Genomic DNA, 22065 nt, shown 5'->3' with positions numbered 1-22065 from the left:
CAATCCGGGACATTTACATTAGGCTATACATTCAAAATATTATTATAACTTTAATTTCTACTATTTAAATTATCGTAATTTCGACTTTATTCTCGTAATATTTCGATTTGATATTACTGAAATTAAGTGGGGGGTTTTTAATCAGGGGAAAAAAATCTGCTAAGCTTAATTTTAAAGAAATAAAAAAATATATTTATCTGGCAACAGTGGCAAAAAAAAAATATATATATTTTGCTTCGTTAGAAAGTGCACTTTACAAAGGGCAAACATAAGTATGTTTGGATATTTGTTCTGGGAAACAAAACAAAAATACAGTACATATTCTTGGATACTCATGAAGAGAACTAGGTCAAGCCGTTCTTCTCTCTGAAAAGCATTTCTTTGTTATTCTGACTGGAGAAAGATTCCAGCTGTGATTTGTTGTTTGAGTTTTGGTTTTGATAGGTCTTAAGTGTGTAAAGCATTGAAAACAACATACTCAAAAACAACTTAAACACTCATGCCTCTTACAAATTTTACAGATGACCTAGTTCCTTTTTTCGGTTTATGTTAAATATGTTTAATTCATGGGAGCATCAGACCAACTGTAACAATGAGCAGTTAAAGACATTTTTAATTCATTTAAGTCAAAATGGCTGAAAAATCACAAATACCATCAAAAGTAAAACATTTTAATTGCTTATCACTTTTGACCAAGAGATGATGCTGCTATTAACTTATTATGGTGTGGTCAGTACGAAATAATGACGCATAAAAGTTTGGTGTCAATATGCCAAAGTGTTAGCTTGGCATCATGCCAACAACTTCATTGATTCATTTATTTTAGAATGGTTTAGCCTATCAAAAAGCTTTTGATAACTTTTTGCAGTTTTTCAGCATGGAACTTTTTTCAGCATGGTCTGAAAATAATCTGAGCTGATTTTGGTGAAAATCAGATGAAAAGTATAGGAGTTTGAAAAAAGTAGACGCCTCATTGGCCATTTTGAGTCATTGCTGCGATAAGTCAACGCGTCCACCATATTTGTGAGGGCAAGACTACAGCTGTGTCCTAAATGACGCACTATACACTATGAATTCATACACTTATGTGCTTAAAGTAAAGTGCACTTTTCCTTTTAGGAATTTTCAGTGTAAATGCACTTCTCATACTATTCATACTAAAAACGTCATAGAATAGTGCATAAGTACGCAATTTGGGATGCACCTGCAAAAATGAATGTGAATACAAATCAAAGTGACACACTGGTAGTGTTTTTATTTTGACAGCACTCTATAGCCTACTCCACAAAAAACAATAACAAATGCAACTGATAAGCCTTTATGGATCCAGTAAAACTTACAGTTACAGTGGTAAAATATTATGCACTGATACAGTACACAGTAAAAATATAGTAAAAGTGATATGTGATATTAAAAAGTATATGTAGTACAATATGTAGAAAAGTGAATAATATAAAAAGCGAGTACAACAGTACAATAACATAAGTGATATAACAGATTTATAATAGCAAAAATAATGTGTACTACCATAATAAATAAATTAATTACAATAGATGAATTTTAGCAAGAATATGAAATATCAAGGGTGGAATAATACAGAATAGACAACAATGAAGAGGAATAATACAGAATACAACAATGAAGAATAAATTAATAGTAAATTATAAAGTAAAATACATAATTGTGAAATGTACAGATTTATAAAAGTATTTGTGTAATTATTCAATTAACACAAAGCTAATGACACACCCATATATAACTCAATTTTAGCTCAAGATACACATTCTATTTAATTTTTCAGTTCTAGCTTTCCCTGGGAATAGAGTGGTTTAGTTGTGATGACAAAACCTGACCAATAAAGACCAATTCTACAATAATGTGAACAACTTGACGATGCTTGACATTTTGCTTTAAATTGCAAATGACACACACCCAGACCAGAATATGAGATCCTCCCCCTCAAAAAACAAATCTATTAATCAAAATTAATAATCATTATTACAACATCGAGTAATAATAAACAATGATTTTGTCATGATATTGCAGCTTAACCCACTAATGAGTTTCTGTGTTTTTCATTTCTAGGCTATTTACATTATGCAGGTTTTGTGTAAAGTCACATACGGTACATGATTAGCATTAAACAACCTGTGTAAATATTTTTTTATTTTTTTTATATGCAGTCTATAGTATTGTGATTGACTGAAGAAACTGGGCGGGTGGGGGGGGGGCTTCATAACACAATTTAGTTTATTATATAAACTACAATATGAGTTAAAACTTATGAAGAATTAATTTAAACTTTGATTTCTTATAAAGTCTACGCTTTCAAAGCTAACTAGCGGTATTAATAGTCTGAGACGGGTGGCTAATTAAGCTGTCAACATAATGTTAAAAATGACCAAAAAACATCCAGAAACAACTGTTTAGTCTTACTTGTAAAAGATAATACCCTGAGATCTGTATTTATTAGTGTGCGATGGTTTATAGATGCCCAAGCTGACGACAAATCGTATACTTTCTTCTGTCCATATGTGAGGGTTATGGAGAGCTGCCTTCACCAATATGGCGGTGACGGTGACATTCAGTCAAGCGGCCAATGAGGCACATTTATTATGTTTATTCTCTGGATGATCCAAGGAATCTATCAAGACCAGTTTCATTAAAATAGGCAAAATTACTCAATCTATTAGTATTTAAAAAATCAATAATTATTAATTTTTACCAGAAGGTGGAGCTTTTCTGAGTAGCACACAGAGTTTCATATTGATAAACTAATGCATTTGTAAAATACAGAATCTTTAACAGAATTAAAAATGGCCAATTCCCAAAATGGACATATGGGAATATTTGATGACATTCAACTAATTAAGCAAACTGTTCAGATCTTCTATTCCCAAACATTTCCACTCTACGACCCACCTAGACAAGTATATTCTATTTCAAGACCCACCAAAATATTTGAGACCAAAAAAAAACAATTATTCCTGTAAGTTTAATCTTAACCAAAAGTTTAATATGGCAGAAAATATGTATTTAAGAAAAATAACCAATATTATTTATCAGATATTATTATTGATATTAAAACTACAATTTCAGTACTAATATTTACATTTTAATTTCTTCATTTACAGATGGTAATGAGTCTATTCAATGGGTCCATAAAACTTAAAATTTTAGTGAGCTATGAACTGTAATCCGTGCTGTGAGTATTGTTAAACTCTGCGGGATTCAGCGCAGAAAATGCTCTCATGATTCTTCCATGTGTGTAGGAGAGAGCAGAGCAAAACCCAACACTTTCATAGCAAAGCAAAAGAAGCAAAGCAAAGTTATCTAAAGTTTGGAGATTAAAATAATTGTAAAGACAATAAACAGAAAAAAATTATAATTTTAAATAAACACTAAAAACTGATAATAATTTACTTAAGCCAGAAATGTACTTTTGTAATGGTTAAATAAATGCTCAACGGTATCTTCAAAATATTTTTTTTCTATATGTAGTGATGATACGGCAAAGAAATAATAGGACATTTTGGTTATACTAGCTTGTGTAAATGTTTAAGTCATTATAATTAACCCAGCGATTGTGCCCCGCTCCATAAATTTCTAATTATATCAGACGTTTTCTACCAAGGAAGCCAAATGCATATGAGGGAATGTAAAAAACTTGTTGGTTCTCTTGTAAGACACAGTGCCGAGTTTAACCCTTGTGGATTGTTCAAATACACTACCCTTTCGGTATGTTCGGGATGAAAACATCCACTCAATTAAACTGCTGTAAAAATGTATCATTCATATTTTTGTCCTTTTTTTTTTGCATAAATCTGTTAATCAACTTCAGTCATGATCAAAATTACCAAATGTTTTTAAAAAATCCAAGATTTTAACTCTATTTTAACTGTAATTGCCAAGTTCATAAATGATGTCACCGATTTTGAGGAAAAAACACACAAAATGACTTATTTTCAATATAAAAGTAATTGTGGCTGGATTTTTTTTTTACTTTTTATAAGTCTTGGGCATGTCAAAGATTAGTAACAAGATTGGCTTTGAAGCATTTTTAGTTTTTGTGCAGCATTAGATTTACATTCTTTCTCCATATAACTCCCTATAACTTCATATACAAGCCAGAAACTAAGCCTTTTTTTTTGCACAGGCCTATCTAAAGGGTTAATGGTCCCACCTAGTGATCAACTGTAAAAATAACAAGTGTTACCTCTTCCCAACAGGGAAACCCACCAACAATCAAGAATGCATGATTATATGGTGTCATGGCTTTTTAATTTTTAAAAATTTTAATCTAATGCTGCACAAAAACTAACAATGCATCAAAGCCAATCTTGTTAGTAATCTTTGACATGCCCAAGACAAAAGATAAAAAGATAAAAGGTAAAAAAATATCCAGTCCACAATCACTTTTTATATTGAAAATATGTAATTTTCTGTGGGTTTTTTCATCATTTTTACATCATTTATGAACTTGGTAATTAAAGAGTTAAAATCTTGGAATTTTTTATAAACATTTGGTAGTTTTGATCAGGACTGAGATTGATTAATAGATTTATGCAAAAAAACGTAAATAAATAAATATATTTATCTGATACATTTTTACAGCAGTTTAACTTAGTGGATGTTTTCATCCACGAACATACCGAAAGTGTAGTGAATTTGCCCACAGTGTAACAATTTGCCCGTTGAGTTTTTAAAAAATTTCAAAGCATTTTCCCAAAATATGGGTCAAAATAAGATTTGTCACCAAAAATCATTCCATTAGCGCAAACACAGAGAACGTTGTGGCCAAAATAAGACTCAACTTTACCCCCTAGTGGGCGAAAACGTCCCCAACAACGCATAAGGGTTAAACAGTTGATGGAAATGGATGAACATACCTGAAACAGTTTTCGTAACATTTGAATTTTCCGGTGTATGCAATCTCATGCAGAATACAGTGGACTGAAGTGAGCAAGTTTCTTCTCATTAATAATGCGGACCAAGCCTTTAATAATGAACTATCCCTCTGAGATCCTAACTGTCATTCATGTGCGCCCTCGATTCTAAAATCGCACTAAGCAATATCGCAATTTGTTGGTATTTCACGCAGCCCTTGCCTGCTCTGTGTGTGTCATTGAAATGCAAATTTATCTGCAGCCAAGGGACATTTGTACGACCCACGTTTTCCCACTCTGACCCACAGTTTGAAAACCCCTGTTATGACACACCAAGTTTGGTTTGAATATACTCCATTTTTGTGTGTACTTCATCCAATTCCTTCACATTTTATTTGTGAACGGTCTGACTAATCAACTTGAATACCATAGCCTGTTGCCAGCATGGTCTAAAGATAAACTGAGCCAATTTTGGTTTAAATCAGACAGACCATCTAAAAGGGCTGTCAAAAAAAGTTCGAATTTCGAATATTTGTCAAATTTAAAGTAAAATCCACATAATTTTTTTGTAGCCTCTCCTGTTAAAGCCGTTATACTGTGGTTTTCAGTATAAATATTTTGAAAAAAGAGAACATCAATGATGACATCAGGAGAAGAACTTGTTTACGTCAAAACTGAAATGAAGCCATTCAAACAGAATACATATTTATTGTATTTTCTATAGGGCCATATATCACCGTTGCACTCGTGTCTCACCCAAAAGAGCCACATTTTAAAAGCTGTGTAAAATTAATATAAGATCTTTATTTTTTTTTTACTCTCCATCCTATTGCATCTCATGTTTTTCAAATGAAAAATTTACCTTGTATGTGTTACAGAGAGAATAGAGGAAGTGTGTGGATCTAAATGCAGATCTTTATTCATGAGCATGGTCAGGAACAGGCATGGGACAAATAACAACAAACAGACATGAATGAGGCAAGCCAGTAATCCTAGGATAGGCGTGGGTCATCCATGAACAACTTTTGATACAAGGGGTAATCTGTAAACACAAGCAATAGTCCAGGCTGGAGCAAACAGTAGTGATGTTAAATTCAACATCAAAGCTTTGAAGCTAGTATTAAAAAAACACATTTCACATTAAATCACTGTATAGGAGCTTGAATCATTTTGAGAAAGCATGTGATCTATGACATTCGAAGCTTCATTTGCCTGAAAACCACCTGACAGCTTCAGTATCAGGTTCAAACAAAGTGAACTTCTGCGCCATTTCATTTTACATTATATAACATTATTGTCAGACTCTATTCCATGTTTTGCGTGTGTTCCTGCTCTCTGATTGTGTTCATTTCATCCCAGATTTTTCCCATATTTCATTTCCTTTGTCCCATGTGTGTCTCGATAGCTCCTTATCATCCCGTGTTTAAAAACCTGAGTCCTGTCAGTTAGCGTTGTCCAGTATTGTTTGTGTCTACTAATGTCTGCTATTCTCAATGCTCATAATCTTATTAATAATCTAATTATGAGCATTGAGAATAGCTGGATGGCTGAAACGTCTGCTTTTGCTCTAAATAAATGTTTGATTGTTTTTGTTAAAGACTTTGTCTAGTTTTTCAGAGTGCAAACCATCTACAGTCTCTTCTACAAAATAAAAGAGGACAACGTATATCTGAACCAAAACCAATATGACAAATACAAGCCTTTAGTTATTTTGCATAAAATTCTTAAAGGAACCATCATTTTTCTCAGAGAGAGAGTGCAGATCCTTGGAAATAGTCCATTTAAGTGTGTAGCTTTGCTTCTTTTCAATATGGTTGCCTCAGTACCTCAGTATTTATTTTTGTCTATAGATTGTAAAAATCAACTGTATCTGCACAAATGGTGTGGGAAATATGATGGATGATGATGCAGAAATTGCTGTTGTTGGGATCGGATGCAATTTTCCTGGAGGTAATTGTAAAGAATTTACTCTATTTCATTATTCCTTCGTGTCATGATTTGGATATATATGCATTGTATGTGTTCTCATCTGTTTTAGGCGAGGGTCTTGAAAACTTCTGGAGAGTCCTCCTTCATGGAGAAAACTGTGCAGTTCAGATACCAAATGACAGGTTTAATCTCTCTCAGTGGTATGATCCAAATGAGAGTAAAGCAGGAAAGACATACACAGCAAAGGCAGCACTTATTAATGGGTTAGACTTCAATTCATTTACCTTTATAAAAGAAATCAAAAGGGTTATACTCTCTTCTTTTTAATCATTATGCTCCTTAGTGTTCACATATTTTTGTAAAATAAATGTATTAATACATTAAAGACCAGAGGTTGAAATGCTTCATTTTGGGGATGACATGCTGAGCCCCATCTGTTTGGCCTCTGTTTGCATCAGTTCACTCTCCAAATACAATGAGCCCATCATTTAATTTTCTTCTTTGTAGATTGAATGAGTTTGACAACAAGTTCTTCGGCATCACTGATGCTGAATCGAACAATATGGACCCTCAGCACAAACTGTTGCTGCAGTGCACCTACAGGGCTCTTGAGGATGCTGGAATACCAATGGAGAAGGCCAGTGGAACGAGAACAGGAGTATTTTTGGGTAACATATTAAATAATTGATATATTCTTACTGTTATTGTCTGGGAGAAAATGTATGTGTGTGTTCAGTTTTTAATCTCAGTGGATTTCTGTATATGTACATTTGCAATCTGTGGTTAATATACTGTGCTATTGTTTACTTGATTTTTTAGGCCTAATGAACAGGGACTTTGAGCTGGCTAGTATAAGGACCAATCCAAAACACATTGACCACACCGTAGCCACTGGTGTCGCTATGAGCATAGCTGCCAACCGCATCTCTTACGTATTCAACTTCACTGGCCCCTCATTGTCCATTGACTGTGCCTGCTCCTCATCTCTTGTTGCCCTGCACTTCGCTTGTCAAGCCATAAAACAAGGTAGTCTTCACAAATATGTACTGTATGCAAAACGTCTTGGATACTATCATAACCCCCTGTAACATCCCACCAGCAGAGGGAGCCCATCGTCTGAATACTGACACGGCCTTACCTCCTCTGCTTCTGTACTCATTTCCTGTTTCTAGCACTTATTAGCAGGCCTAGCCTCTCAGACCATGCAAAGTATTGCCAGTGCATCTCCCTTACCAAGCATTTCTCATAGTTCTCTGTTTTCCTGTTCTGTTTATGACTCTGCCCGTTTGTTGACTACTGGTTCCTGGATTTGCCTTTTTGCCTTGACTGCCTCTTCTGACAGATGTTTATGCTTCGACCTCTTGTTTGTCTACTCACCTTTGCCTCTTGGATTATCCCTGTGTTTATCGGATCGGACTGCTATCTAACTACTGACCCCTTTCCTAAACTTACGTTATTGATTACTGCAAGTCCCTTCAATAAACTTCTGCTAATGGATTCTCACGCTGCCTCAGCACAGTCATTACACTGATAGAGCGAACAAAGATATTACGTCGACTGATATATGGGGTCTCACCTCTGAATTTTACAAAAATGGGCAATGAAATTGGTGAGTGGAATTTGCATCCTGAGCCACTTCCTTGGGCATACGGTTATATAAGCTGGTCGACATTCTTTACTCATTCATGTTTATGCTCAGGAGCCGAGACCATTAAGCTGGGGTAGTTCAAGGATGTTGCAGGAGTTGCAAAAGTTACCTATATTTTATCTTTCTGTCATTCACAGTCAATGTTCTGTTCATATTGGGTCTCTATCTAAAGTGCATCAGTCACTGAAGTGTGCTACAATTGTTGGTGATGTGGATGTTGCAAGTTTTTGTGTGCCGGTTGAAAACTGTCCCCTTCATTATTTGAGCAACTGGAAGAGGATATTTTCTTGTCCCCAATGGTCCCATCTAGCACAAAATCTCCTGTGCTCGGTGTAATATTAAGTATCCTATAAAGTAGTCATAGTATAAAGTAAACTGTCACACTTAATTTCCATAAAGGTATCTGTATTTTTACTGAAGTAAAAGTTAAAATAGCTCATTAGAAAAATACTTAGTATTAAAGTAACTGATATTAAAACTACTTAAGAATCAAAAAGTACAAGTTAATTTGATAAATAATGGCACAGCTGATTGTATTGATGGCAACCTAAGTGAGAGTCTGGAACAGCAGCAACACAACATTTACTTCATTTATATATGCATTATACAGAGACAAGATGAATAGAAAATGCCACCTAAGCTTTCTGAAGATAGTCAGTTCCCCTCAAAGATACAATCGAATGAAACCTCCACCCCCAATTCAATATTTTGATATTCTTCCAATATTTTGTGCAGCATCATGCATGAATAGTATCAGCATCTCTGGCCTCTGTTAATGTTTTGTTCATAGACTTTGTAATATTTCAAGAAAAATAACATTTTGGAAAATGACTGCAAGTTTGTTTGCAAGTTTAGAGATTAGCCGATATAAAGAAAAAAACAGCCGGTTCTGATCCGGTCAACTGGTGCATTTCTAATGGCCATATAGTGCATGTTTACTTAGAAAAACATGCTTTACTTATTATTCATCACTATTTTTTCACGACTACCCATCCCCTCTAAGACTATATTCTTGGATAGGTTGGGAGGGTTCTGTCACATCTTATCACACCCAACTTCACAATCATATTGCACATTATCACAATTTCAAAAATATTGTTCAAGCCTAAAAAAATGTACCTTGATAAAACACAGATTAAAACTTACATAATGTCTTTAATCGATTTTGTTTTTAGTTCAGATTTGTGAAATAAATCATTTATTACATAACACTTCTAATTATCTTCTTCATCTTCAACTGACTGTTTTGTTTGAAGCGTTCATCTGAAAGAACCGGTAAGGGTGATCTTTCTCTGTTTATCATGGCGACAACTAGCAAGCTTTCAGATGATGTGTGCATCCGTGTCGGCGTTATTTGACATCCAATGACACACGCGATCTTTGTGTCATTTGTTTGGGTGAAGAGCACGCATGCTATATCTTTGAGGAGGCAATCTGCGTGCATTGTGAGCGTTTTTTCAATGGAAAAAGCTCCGCTCTCGTTCGTCTCTCTTCTGAAAAAAAAAAAAAAAGGCAAGCCATCTGCTTCCCGCGGTTCAGAATCTGTCCTCTCTGAGGCGGGGAAGAAAATGAGCTCATGAGAATACAGGTGGATTTGTCTGAATGGTTTAAAGAGGGACTTTCCCTTTCGCGATCGTAAAAAAGAAAGAAAAAAAAGAAAAGGGGCGGCGGACGAGAGAGAGCCTTGGGAGGATGATGTTATATCTTTAACACTTTCTCATACTGAGGTTAGTGCTCTGCTGGGTTTTTACCCAGGAAAAGCAGGAGATATTTGAGAATGGTGTAGAAGCTGAGGCTGAGCCTTCTCAATTCTCCTGCCCTGTGTATGTAGAGCTGTTGGAGGTTACTGAGCGAAAATTACCTTTTGACCATAGCCCTCCAGCTCAGGTGAGCCTTTCATTTGTGCATGATCTCCATACAGAGATTAAAAAGAAATGAAAGATGCCGTTTTCTTCTCGCATCTATCGGTTTCGGCATTAAAGTAATCTGCTGAAATCGAGGTGTTGCACGAAAGCGGCTAGGAGGGAATGCCCCCTGTGGAAAGAGCTAAAAATTTTATAAGTAATTTATAAATTTTTATCTGTGAAATTTTTTTCTTTCTGCAGGGGAAACTTCCTCTCTTCATCTCCCTCCTTGCCATCTAAGCCCCTTCAGAAAATCATCTCACTTAAATGGCAAGGTATACGCAGTAGCAGGTAGGCTGTGGCTTTATTACACACAATGCTGGTGCTTCAAGCATATCAGACTGGTCTGCTAAGAGACCTGGATAGAGGCAGGGGCCTTTTTCTGATCAGGTAGCTGAGCTGTGCCGCACCACGGATCTCTCTCCGTGCTACCAAGCAAGCCGCCTCCGCCATGGGCAGGACTATGGCGGCCATGGTGGCAGCGGAGAGACATCTGTGGATGAACAGACATCGGGAGGAAAGAAAATGGTTTCTGCTCGATGCTCAGGTTTCACCTTCTGATCTTTTCTGTATTTCCGTTGAGACGGCGATAAGAGAAGTTCAGGGAAACGAAGGCGCGCTCTGCTGCTTTCAGATCCTTCGTTCCACGAAGGTCCAGGTCTGAGCCCAAACAACATAGGGGTCCTGGTCTGTCTCGATCTGAGGATCAAAGATGGGCACAGAAGGCTAGTGTCGCAACTCGCGCTCCTCCCCCACCTTCGGGCAGGGGTTAGAGGAATCGTGGGTCACGTGGAGGTAAGCAGAACCTAAGGGGTATGATCTAGACTAGGCAGAGTTCTCGTCCGAATCGGAGTGATACCGAGGTATCTACTCATTCCCTTTGGGGATTTTTAACACTCTGGAGTCTAAGAGGTTATCTGGAGAAAATAACCTCATAACGCGTATATGCGTTAATCGACTTCAGAGGGTTAACTTCTGCTTTTATCCTTCCCTTCCTAATTCCCCTGTAACCACCAGCTCTCCACCTGATCGAGGTTAGATGGAAACCTCTCGCATAACAGTCTCCTATGCTGGACCTATAATGTTTTTTTTTATGGTTCTATGTCCATAGCAACCAACCTGACTGATGGTCCAGACTAAAAGGAGGCGCCCCTTGAGCGGGGCTCCGGCGTAGGAGGGTGGGGGGGTAAATGTAACCCTCTCTGTATATACTTATGTGTATTTAATTGCTTGTGGTTACGTGTCTACTAATAAACTCTGTGAGTTTCCTTTGCAGTGCTCAGTCAAAGTGTTTACTAAACATTCGCCAGCAGCAGCCATCTGGCTTCATGTTCCAGTATTAGGCGGCTGAGATCACAGGTTTCTGAGGGAGCCTCCTTTATCATCAGGCCTGGCACAGCACTGCAGGGAATTTCATGGATGTCTGGCCAGGTCACCCCGAAGGGTCTCCTGGCCGCTTAGGTGTGCTGTCGCATCTACCGGGAAGTGGAGGTGGCAGTTACAGAAGTCTTCTTGTATATGCTGCCTCAGGTGATGCACACTGCCTCAGTGTGCACGTGAACACTTTGCGCACTTTCTAAAAATCCACAAGTGGTAAGTTTGCACGCAAGACTCTGCAAACTTTCTGAAATCTTGTACGATACCTTTTTTACGGGTTACGCGCTCCGCTTCATTCCCTTTCTTGAGATGATTAGACCTTGGTTCCTTGGGCTCCATTCAGCCAGTTTGTATTTGTTTATACACCTAAAGCATCGCTTCCCTCAACATGAGGGGCTATTTGGGTGATTCTCATGGTAATTTAGCAGCGCTCCCCTTTCTCTGTTCTCTGTTTTTTCCCCAGAGCGCTCCAGTATTGTTCCATAGATCGAGTTGATTACTCTCAATCATACTGTTTTGAGATTCAACATTCCATCTATGAGCTGCTCTATCAGAGTTCCACGAGAGCCCGTCCCTTAGAACAGTATTTGAAAATCCATGCTATAGTAAGTGCACGTGTAGTCTTTGCACACTTTCTGAAATCCACACTGTGGTAAGTTCGCACGCTAGTATTCTGTTCTTTCTTTAATCCTATATGGTGAGGGCTTTGCGCGGTTGCTTCGTGCTCTTTCTTGAGATGGTAAAAGCCCCGTTCATCTTGGGCGCCACTCCACCTATGTATCCTCGGATACCTATCTAAACAGGATGTTGCTACTAGAGAACTGTTGTGACAGCTCTTTCAGCAAGCTTATGTGTAAGCTAGCGGTAGCCCCTGTGTGACAGGCAGGACTTGGTACAAATGCTAGGTTCTTAGCCGTATCCCTTTAAAGGAATCTTTCCTGATTCCAAGCCTTCAGCTCTACCCTGGGCCGAGGCCCTAACAATTAAGTTGGGTATGTAGCTCAGCCCTCAAGGGGTACTGTCACAAACAGCCGTCTAAAAGTCCCAGGGGAACTCCCATGGAAATGGTAAAGTTGGTACTTAATGCTCGCCATGATTCTGGCCTGCATTCCCCTCAGCATGGAGGCATGGGTACGCTGTTCCCCAGTTCGAAGTTCCCTCGAAAGGGAATGGTCTCAGGTTACGTATGTAACCATAGTTCCCTGAGTAGGGAACGAGACACTGCGTCCTCTAGCTCTCTGCCATGCTTCGGACGCAAGCTTCAGACGAAGAAGATAATGACGTGCTCTCCCGTGCTGATTTATAGTCTCACCGGTAGTGACGCCGGAGGCTGTGGCCGGCCAACAAGTGGGTGTTTTTTCATTGTATGTTTCAGACACTGGTCACCATCTAAGTACCCATAATAACCCATCAAAGTGCACACACACTAGTGAACTCACACACCCAAGAAGTGGTTGTAGTGGCAGCTTCTCCTGTCATCTCTTTTTGGAAATGTAAAGTCTGGACTGGTCTGGTACGGTCTTCTGCTAACTAACTCTGTCCTTATCGCATCACAGAGGGCTGGCCAGTCAGCAGGATCTATAGGTGCTCCCTGGAAATCAGGAATTGCAGATGGTGAGGTGTATGCAGGCGGCAGTGTAGTAGCAGAGCTTGTTGTGTTTGTTGTTCCTTCACTTAAAGGCAAATGCATACATGCAAAATTGATGTTAAAGCTTTAATAGGGATACACAATGTCCAGCAAATATGCAATAACAAATTAGTACTCTTCATTTTATCCATATCCATCAAATGTTCTTATTTTGTTTGTGCTGTTTTCTGAGATTCGTCAATGGTCTTATAAGTTATAATACAACAGGTGGTAAATATATAAAAAATATACATAATTACTATGCGGTGCTTAAGCTATATATTACTATACTATAGACCAGCATATATATTATAATAGACCAGTAGTGTTTGAGATTAATTAATGAGGAATGTCAATGTTTACTTGGAAACAAGTCACTGAAGTTTTAAATTGTGGTTGAATAAACGGTATTCAAGGGTCTTACTTGCTTCAGGCTGAGTATCCCTGGTCTCAGTGGTCTGTGTTTCACTGAGGCCTGGAATACTAGATGTGGCCCCTTCACCTGCAAAAGCCAGATCAGTGGTGTTAAATTAAATTAGTGAAAATTACTTAAACTGTGGTTGAAATTAGATTCGTAGGGATGCAATGTTATTGTGATTTCCATGTTTTCATTATCTTCTAGTACATATTGTCAGATGGTTGTAAGCTTAAATTAGTTATTTCAAATGACTAACTTCCTTCAGGCTGTGTGTCCCTGGTCTCAGTCGCGTGTCTTTCACTGGTGCCCTGAGTGCTTGATGTGGTTCTGGGTGTATACAAGCATATTGTATAACCAGACAAGCAGTGAGTGAAATGATGATTGTGGTTGAACTTCTTAAAGAAAACAAGCTATTGTATTTTAATACATGCTAACCTTTTTCTGTTGTACTTTAAAGTATGGATGTGGCTTGAATAAATACTATTAAATAGACTCACTTGATGCAGGCTGTGTGTTCCTGGTCCCTGGAGTACCACTACTGGATGTCCCTACTCTTGCAGCTGTATGTATTTAAACACAGAGTTCATAAATGCTGTTCGTTAAATAATTGCATTTGGTCATTTCTATCATCCTGTCATATAGTTGCATTGTAATAATTGCTAATAATAATAATAACAAAAACAGAAACAAAAGTACTAGTTGTATTTACAAAGTTCAGAGAGTGGTTACTGTGTGTGTATGAGCCTGCTAGGTGTAATGAATGTAGAGTAGAGAGCAACTGTACTTTCCATAACTAGCATGCATACGTTATCCGAAATACGGGTCTTTTGACATTTAAATCCATGTAGGTTATCAGTGAAGTTACGTTTGCTAGTAATGTGTAGCAAACTTATTAATTAATAAGGAGCCCACGCCGTGCCCCCAACATATTTGTCGCCCTATGCAACCGCTATGTTCGCTATGTTCGCCAATAGCCAATAGCATTTGTAATGTCTGGCTCTCTGTGTTTCACTCAACAGGAGACTGTGAAATGGCCGTGTGTGGGGGTGTAAGCTGTATTTTGGAACCAGTTATATTTGTGTCACTCTCCAAGGCAAAAATGATCTCCTCTGATGGCACCAGTAAACCTTTCAGCAGCAAAGCAGATGGATATGGGAGAGGTGAAGGCTGTGGGATTATTCTTCTAAAGCCTTTGAAAAAAGTAAACAAAAAGATTGTATTACATAAACACATCATCATCACAACAATGCAACATACAAAAAAAGTACTAAAATCAAGAAACATAAGTTGTCTATATTTTGACAGGCACTCAAGGACCATGATCACATTTGGGGCATCATTTGCAAAACTGCTGTAAATCAGGATGGCCACAGTGTTAGTCCAATAACCAAACCATCCATGGTACAACAGGAGGAGCTGCTTAAAAAAATCTACTCAACAGAGACTGATCTGACTAATGTCCAGTACATAGAAGCTCATGGGACTGGGACTCCAGTTGGAGATCCAGTAGAGGCAGGTAGCATCTCAAAAGTCATTGCCAAAGCAAGACCTAAAAAGTCAGGGCCACTCATCATTGGTTCTGTTAAGAGCAATATTGGACACACAGAATCTGCCGCAGGTGTTGCAGGACTCATAAAGGTTCTCTTGATGATGGAGCACGAAACTATTGTGCCATCATTGTTCTACTCTATGGAAAACTCCAGCATAGACATTGAATCTCTCAACATAAAAGTCCCTACCACAGCAGAAAAATGGATGAGAGAAGGCGGGAGGTTTGCAGGAATCAATAACTTTGGTTTTGGTGGAACCAATGCACATGCAGTTGTCAGACAATATGTGCAGTCAAAAAAGCCAAAAGCTCAGCTGATCAGCAAATCCCATCAGTATTTTGTCGTCTCTGCAGCCTCTGAAAAATCTATAAAAAATATCATTAAAGATACAGCAGAACAAATCAGAGCAGGTAAAATATCAAATCTGCAGGCTTTATTGTACACATCTGCATGTAGAAGAAGTCATTTGAAAAACAAATACAGGAAAATGTTTCAAACAGCATCATTAACAGAACTGCAAGAGAAACTTAATGCTTCTGTACAGAAAAAGCTTGTACCATCAAAGACAGACTCCAAGCTAGTTTTTGTGTTTTGTGGCAACGGTGTTACATATCATGGTATGTGCAAGCAGCTCCTAAAACAAGAGCCAGTTTTCAGAGAGGAAATCATTAAGATTGAAAGTCTTTTGAAAAGCTATAGAAGTCTGAATCTGATAGAGATGCTGGAAAGTGAATCTGAGAAAAGTACAGATCCATCTGATCCAAAGATTGTCCAGCCTCTTCTGTTTGCTGTTCAGGTTGCTATTGTCAAACTTCTGAAACATTGGGGCATCAGTCCTGATACTGTTTTGGGGCACTCTATTGGAGAAGTTGCTGCAGCTCATTGTTCTGGTTTGTTGTCACTTGAAGACTCGGTGAAAATCATCCACTATCGCAGTTCTTTGCAAAGCACTGTGACAGGAGGGAAAATGCTCATAGTCAGTAATATGGCTGTTTCTGAAGTCTTGAAAATTCTTCCTTCTTATTCAGGAAGGGTTTGCCTGGCTGCTTATAACAGCCCTCAGTCGTGTACCCTCTCAGGAGATGCAGATGACATCGACAGGTTGCATCAGAATTTGAGCATCTCAGCCAGAGGAACTGAATTGTTCCTTCGCATTTTGGATGTACCTGCTGCATATCACAGTCACAAGATGGATCCCATTGAGTCCAAAGTAAAAGAAAGTATAGGCTCATTGCAGGCACATAACTTGGAGACAGAACTGTTTTCCACAGTGACAGGTGTAAGTTTGTGTTCCTCAGATTTTATTACTGGTGAATATTGGGCAAGGAATATCAGAGAGCCAGTTGAATTTGAACAAGCTGTGAAGTCTGCAGCTAAAAACAAAAAGAATGTGATATTTGTTGAAATTGGTCCAAGAAGATCTTTGCAGAGGTACATCAATGAGACTCTCGGAAATGATTTCACTGTGATTCCCTCAGTGCAACCTGATAAAGATCACGAGACAATGCTTGCTGTTGTTTCAAAATTGTTTGAGTTTGGGATCACAGTGGACTGGGAAATGTTATACAAAGGTTTTGAGACTGAACCAATTCCCTACCCACGATACCAGTTTGATGATGTGAAGAGTGATGTCTTCGCTTCACGCTTGCAGTCCAATGGTCCTACTAGCAACCATCCAGTAGTTACACAAATTGGCACAGGCAGTTCAATGTTCAGCTGTGATTTATCCTCTGAATCAGTGGCCTTCCTGCAGGACCACAAGCACAATGGAGTTGCCATCATTCCTGGCGCATTCTATGCAGAGCTGGGTTTAGCAGCTTACATGGTATATGCGAAACCTAAGGTTCCAATAAGTTCCCTGCAGCTCAGCGTAACATTCCAGAGTCCATTCGTTTTAACCCAGAAGGCCCCAGAAATAAATATACAGTTGGATCATACAGATCATTTGGATGATAACAAATGTAGCTTCAAAATACAGTCTACTTCTGCAGTATATGCATTTGGCACAGTAGAAACAAAACCAGGTAGAATGCCTGAAGAACAGTTAATTTCATTAGATTGTATTTACAAAAGGTGCACATTCCATGTGACTACTGAAGAACTCTACAAACATCTAAGTCAAACAGGATTTGAATATGGGTCTGTCTTCAGAAATAAGGCAGATATTTTTTGTGGAGAAGAATTTAGAGAGGTTATATCTGTTGTGAAGGTCCCAAAGGAATTACTGCCTCAATTACATGACTATCACGTTCACCCTGTGGTCTTGGATTACGTCATGCAAATTGTACCTATAACTATAGGGCATGATATATCATCAAGACCTCAATTTCCTGCACAAATTGGAAGCCTGACTGTATTTGAACCATTGCAAGAGGAGATGGTTGTATATCTGAGAGCAGTACATGTGGGAGAAGATGATTTTGACATTTGTGGCTGCTTAGCCAACAAACAGGGTAGGGTGTTGGTTGAACTCAGCTATGTGAAGATCAAAATGCTAGGAAGTCGTTCCCAAGTAGTCAAAGAGTACTTCTTCCATAACAATCTCAGTATCATCTCTGAAGTTGCTCAATTTGATACACATATTAAGGCACTGGTATTTTCGGACCAGTTAGGAATTTCTGAAGCTTTGCAACAGTACTTGGATCCAAAATCTAGATACGTGTCCCCTTCAAAAGCTAACATACTGTTAGAAGATGGAGTTGAACTCCTTCTGTCAAAACTGAAAATTTCAAGTGTAAAGAAAAATTTCCAGGAAATTTTGTTCATTTGGAGTGATGCAGATTTAACCTCTCTCGAATCAGAGAAGGTCTTGGACGGCATGGCAGGGTGTTGTGAGGTTTTCCGAAAAATTGTCGGCTATCTCAAGACACTTCATTTTCCAGGTGATATCAGAGTAATAACCTATAGGTGCTCTGAGACCTTAGTGGACTCCATCAACCCTGGATTTGTTCTATCAGGCATGACAAGAGCATGTGCAGCTGAGTTGCCAGAGCTTTCCTTCCAGCTGATTGACATGGGCTCTGCCTCTTTTGAGGACATCAGAGCTTTGATTCAAGTCCTTAGGTCTTACCCCTGTCACAAATATCCAGAGCTAGTTGTGAAGGAAGGCATAATTCTCAAACCTGAAATCACCCACACACCATTGCCAACCTTGGCAGTCTCTTCAACAAATGTCCACATGTTGCATGATCAAGTCTTTATGTTGCAAACATCTGACCCATATATAATGACAAATCTGTCAGCAACACAAGTTGATAATTTAATTGAACTTAAACAAGGAAAAAACATTGAGCTACACCTCAGAAAAATCTGCATTCATTCATCAGACTACTTTCCAGTCAGCATTTCTGATCTGAATTATGGTCAGACATTGTACTGGAACAAGCACACAAATGAAAACCATAAGCTCTTAGCCCTCGACTTCAGTGGCACTGTCACAGCAGTGGGCAAAGATGTCAGTAAATTTAAAGTTGGTGATCACGTTGTGTGTTGTTACCCTGTGGCTGCCACCACTAAAGTAGTTCTCCCAGCAGCTGTTTGCTGTAAAGCTAAAAGGCTTTCATTCCTGAATGAAATTCCTTGTGTCTCTTATATGGTCTTAGCTTGGGAGATCTTGCATAAGGCTTTACCCAGAGCTAAACAGCCAAGGAAACTGGGTATTTTCTCCACTGTCCCTGACTCAGCTTTGATGACTGTTTTAATTGCTATTGCAAACAGATTAGGTTGGACTGTCAGAGTGAGCACACAGGCTGATCAGATGTTTTGTGATTTTAGTGAGGTTGTGGGAGCTGTCTTTCTTCCTCCTTATAATGTAAAAACTGCTCAAATAGCTAGCAGCGTTAAAGGCATCAAAGACATTGTGTTTGTCTGTGACAACCAGACAGATTTTCCATTTAATTCAACAACATTTAGAGGTACAAATGAGGAAGTCTACTGCCATGTACTCTACATGTCCCAAATAATGCAGAAATCTTCTCTGCAAACCCAAATGCCACAAATTTACCGTTGGCTGATATCTATGGATTTGGGCAGGAAGTCGTTGTCTTTGGATGCAACAGCTGTTCAAAGAGTAAAATCTCAAGATGTTGATCTTTTGTCTGTAAAAGAATCTGAATCATACTTCAGATGCCAGATCGTACCCATAATAGTCCTGAACAGTGCTGCCAAACACCAGCTGTCTGACATTCCAGTGATGCCTAAGCACGGTTTATTCCAGAAAGATTCAGTATATATTGTCACAGGTGGTCTAACGGGATTGGGCTTTGAGACAGTAAAGTTCATTGCTCAGAAAGGAGGAGGAAAAATTGTTATCCTGTCTAGAAGTAATCCAAACTCTGCGATGCAACAAGAGATAAGTCAAGTCAGTAGCCAATGGGATTCAGTCATTAAATCTCTGCCATGTGATGTTTCAATATCTGAGCAGGTGAACCAGATGATGGTTAATATTGGAAAACTATTTCCATCCAGTCCCATTAAAGGGGTATTCCACAGTGCGGTTGTCCTGCACGATGGGCTGATTGAACGTCTTGACAGATCTCTTTATGAGAAAGTCATGAGGCCAAAGGTGAATGGAGTTATTAACCTTCATCGTTCAACCTTGCAATGCAATCTGGATTACTTTGTTTGTTATTCTTCCATCTCTGCCTTCATTGGCAATCCCTCACAAACAAATTACGCTGCGGCTAATACTTTCATGGATACTTTCTGTCAGTACCGCAGAAACATTGGGCTTTCTGGACAGTCCATTAATTGGGGGGCTTTGAATCTCGGCCTTCTTCTGAACAAAGTCCATTTCCAAAGATTTCTGGAGGCAAAGGGAATCATGCTTTTGGAGATTCCAGAAATCCATGAAAGTCTTGAGCAGTGCCTTTTGATCAACAAGCCTCAACAGGTTGTATGCAGGTTTGATTTTAATAAAAGCTGGAATAACATCCTAAGTCAGAACAAATCACTGAGTGTACGCTTGTACAAAATAGCACAGGAAGCCATCATTAAAACTGGAGTGATCACGTCTAGACCTGAGCAACCCATGACATCCTCCTCACCACGTGATTATCTGCAGCTCATGATTAGCGAAACAGCTGGTGTTGAGATGGATGAGTTGAATGATGATGTTAAACTTTTCGATTTGGGGATTGACTCAATGTTAGCCATGACTCTGCAGAATGTTCTCTTTGCTGATAGAGGTGTGAATGTCCCTCTAGTGACTCTGCTGGATCCGAATAGCACATTGTTAACGATCATCAAAATCCTGGAGCAAAATTGTGTAGAAGAATATCAGAATGACGATGAGAGCAATTCCACATACTTATAAAGTTGATTTGTATTTCTCCACAGAAGTCCTGCATCCTCTGTATTAACAGGACATATAATTATGATCAGTTAGATTTTGCAGAATATTCTGACTGTAGACTTAATTTTTTTATCATGATTTTACACTGTAAAATGTGATAGCTTGGAATTGTTACCATAGGGAGATTTTTTTAAAGTCTGATTTAAACCCATATTTGTGAAAATTTGACCACAAAACCAGTCATCATTTTTTTTTAAATTGAATTGTATACATTATCCAAAAAGTTGAATAAATAAGCTTTCTATTGATTTATGGTTTGTTAGGATGGGACAATATTTAGCCAATATACAACTATTGAAAACCTGGAATCTGAGAAAAAAAGCTGTCCAAATAAAGTTCTTAGCAAAGGAAATTACAAATCAAAAATTACATTTTTGATATATTTACAGTAGAAAATGTATTAAATATCTTCATGGAATATGATCTTTAATTAATATCCTAATGATTTTTGGCATTAAAGAAAAATCAATAATTTTGATTCATACAATGTATCTTTGGCAATTGCTTCAAATATACCCATGCTCCTTATGACTGGTTTTGTGGTCCAGGGACACATTTATTGGTGCGACATTTTTAGGGGGGTTGATTTAGTGATGTTAAATTATAACTTTGACTTGAATTTATATTTAAAAAAATTTTCAGTGCAGTTTGTTTTGTTCATTATATCAGACTACGTAGGTATAAACTACAAACACATATTCAGCATTTCTTTTCATTTTCATTTTCAAGTTTCCTGTATCTATTTTCATGTACTTGCAACAAAGTCTGAACAAGTGGCACCTGCTGACATGCATATTGTTTTTTTAATTGGGATTTTGAGAATTTTTTTTCTCACTAAAGTTATCATGCAAAAGATAACAACATACAAAATTAAGATTATATTACCTTAAGTAATACCTAAAGTAATTTTAATTAATTAAAGTATCTAATAGAATCAGTATGTGTTGTAGTATTTCCAAAATACATTATTGTTTATATTCAGAATTTTATTTTAAATATTATATTCAATGATTAAAATAAGAAATGGTAAAATGTGTATGTTGATTTATTAATCAGTGCTTGCTTTGCTAACTTTTGGTAAAAACTATTATCATAATTCTATATTTTACAAAGCAAATTTTGAATTGAAATACTGATATGGTACGATAGCTTATCAGTAAAATTATAATGAAAGAAATAAAGACATTAGTCATTTGCCTACTTCAACTTTGCAAGATACATTTGAGGACAAGGTGGTTTACATGATAGGCCTTATATGTGTGTGTGTATATATATATATATATATATAAAATTTGTTTATGCATTTAGCAGACGCTTTTATCCAAAGCAACTTACAATGCATTCAGGCTATACATTTTTACCTATCGTGTGTG

The 22065-nt window shown here is 37.8% G+C and overlaps 1 protein-coding gene and 1 long non-coding RNA gene across 2 annotated transcripts; one reads left to right on the top strand and one right to left on the bottom strand.

Moving 5' to 3' along the window:
- Positions 1 to 5599: 5599 nt before the first annotated feature.
- On the top strand, positions 5600 to 21708 carry LOC113046757 (6-deoxyerythronolide-B synthase EryA1, modules 1 and 2-like). Its single transcript, XM_026207710.1, has 6 exons — positions 5600 to 6836; positions 6925 to 7078; positions 7323 to 7483; positions 7635 to 7841; positions 14809 to 14990; positions 15095 to 21708. The coding sequence occupies exons 1-6, from the start codon at positions 6779 to 6781 to the stop codon at positions 20651 to 20653; spliced, it is 6321 nt and encodes a 2106-aa protein (XP_026063495.1). The 5' UTR covers positions 5600 to 6778; the 3' UTR covers positions 20654 to 21708.
- On the bottom strand, positions 13225 to 14124 carry LOC113046772 (uncharacterized). Its single transcript, XR_003276156.1, has 3 exons — positions 14046 to 14124; positions 13796 to 13873; positions 13225 to 13417 (listed from the first exon to the last, which is right to left on the bottom strand). It is a non-coding gene; the product is annotated as an uncharacterized LOC113046772 (long non-coding RNA).
- Positions 21709 to 22065: the final 357 nt, after the last annotated feature.

This window comes from Carassius auratus, chromosome 28 (assembly GCF_003368295.1).
Source record: "Carassius auratus strain Wakin chromosome 28, ASM336829v1, whole genome shotgun sequence".
NCBI lineage: Eukaryota > Metazoa > Chordata > Actinopteri > Cypriniformes > Cyprinidae > Carassius > Carassius auratus.
This window is presented reverse-complemented; position numbering and strand designations above follow the sequence as displayed.

What these genes read in the sequence shown, in the direction of transcription:
- LOC113046757 (XM_026207710.1), top strand. Translation starts at nt 6,779, where the DNA reads ATGATGGATGATGATGCAGAAATTGCTGTTGTTGGGATCGGATGCAAT. An exon ending in AAGGCAGCACTTATTAATGG is followed by an intron (nt 7,079 to 7,322) that starts GTTAGACTTCAA and finishes TCTTCTTTGTAG; the next exon opens with ATTGAATGAGTTTGACAACA. An exon ending in GAGAACAGGAGTATTTTTGG is followed by an intron (nt 7,484 to 7,634) that starts GTAACATATTAA and finishes TTGATTTTTTAG; the next exon opens with GCCTAATGAACAGGGACTTT.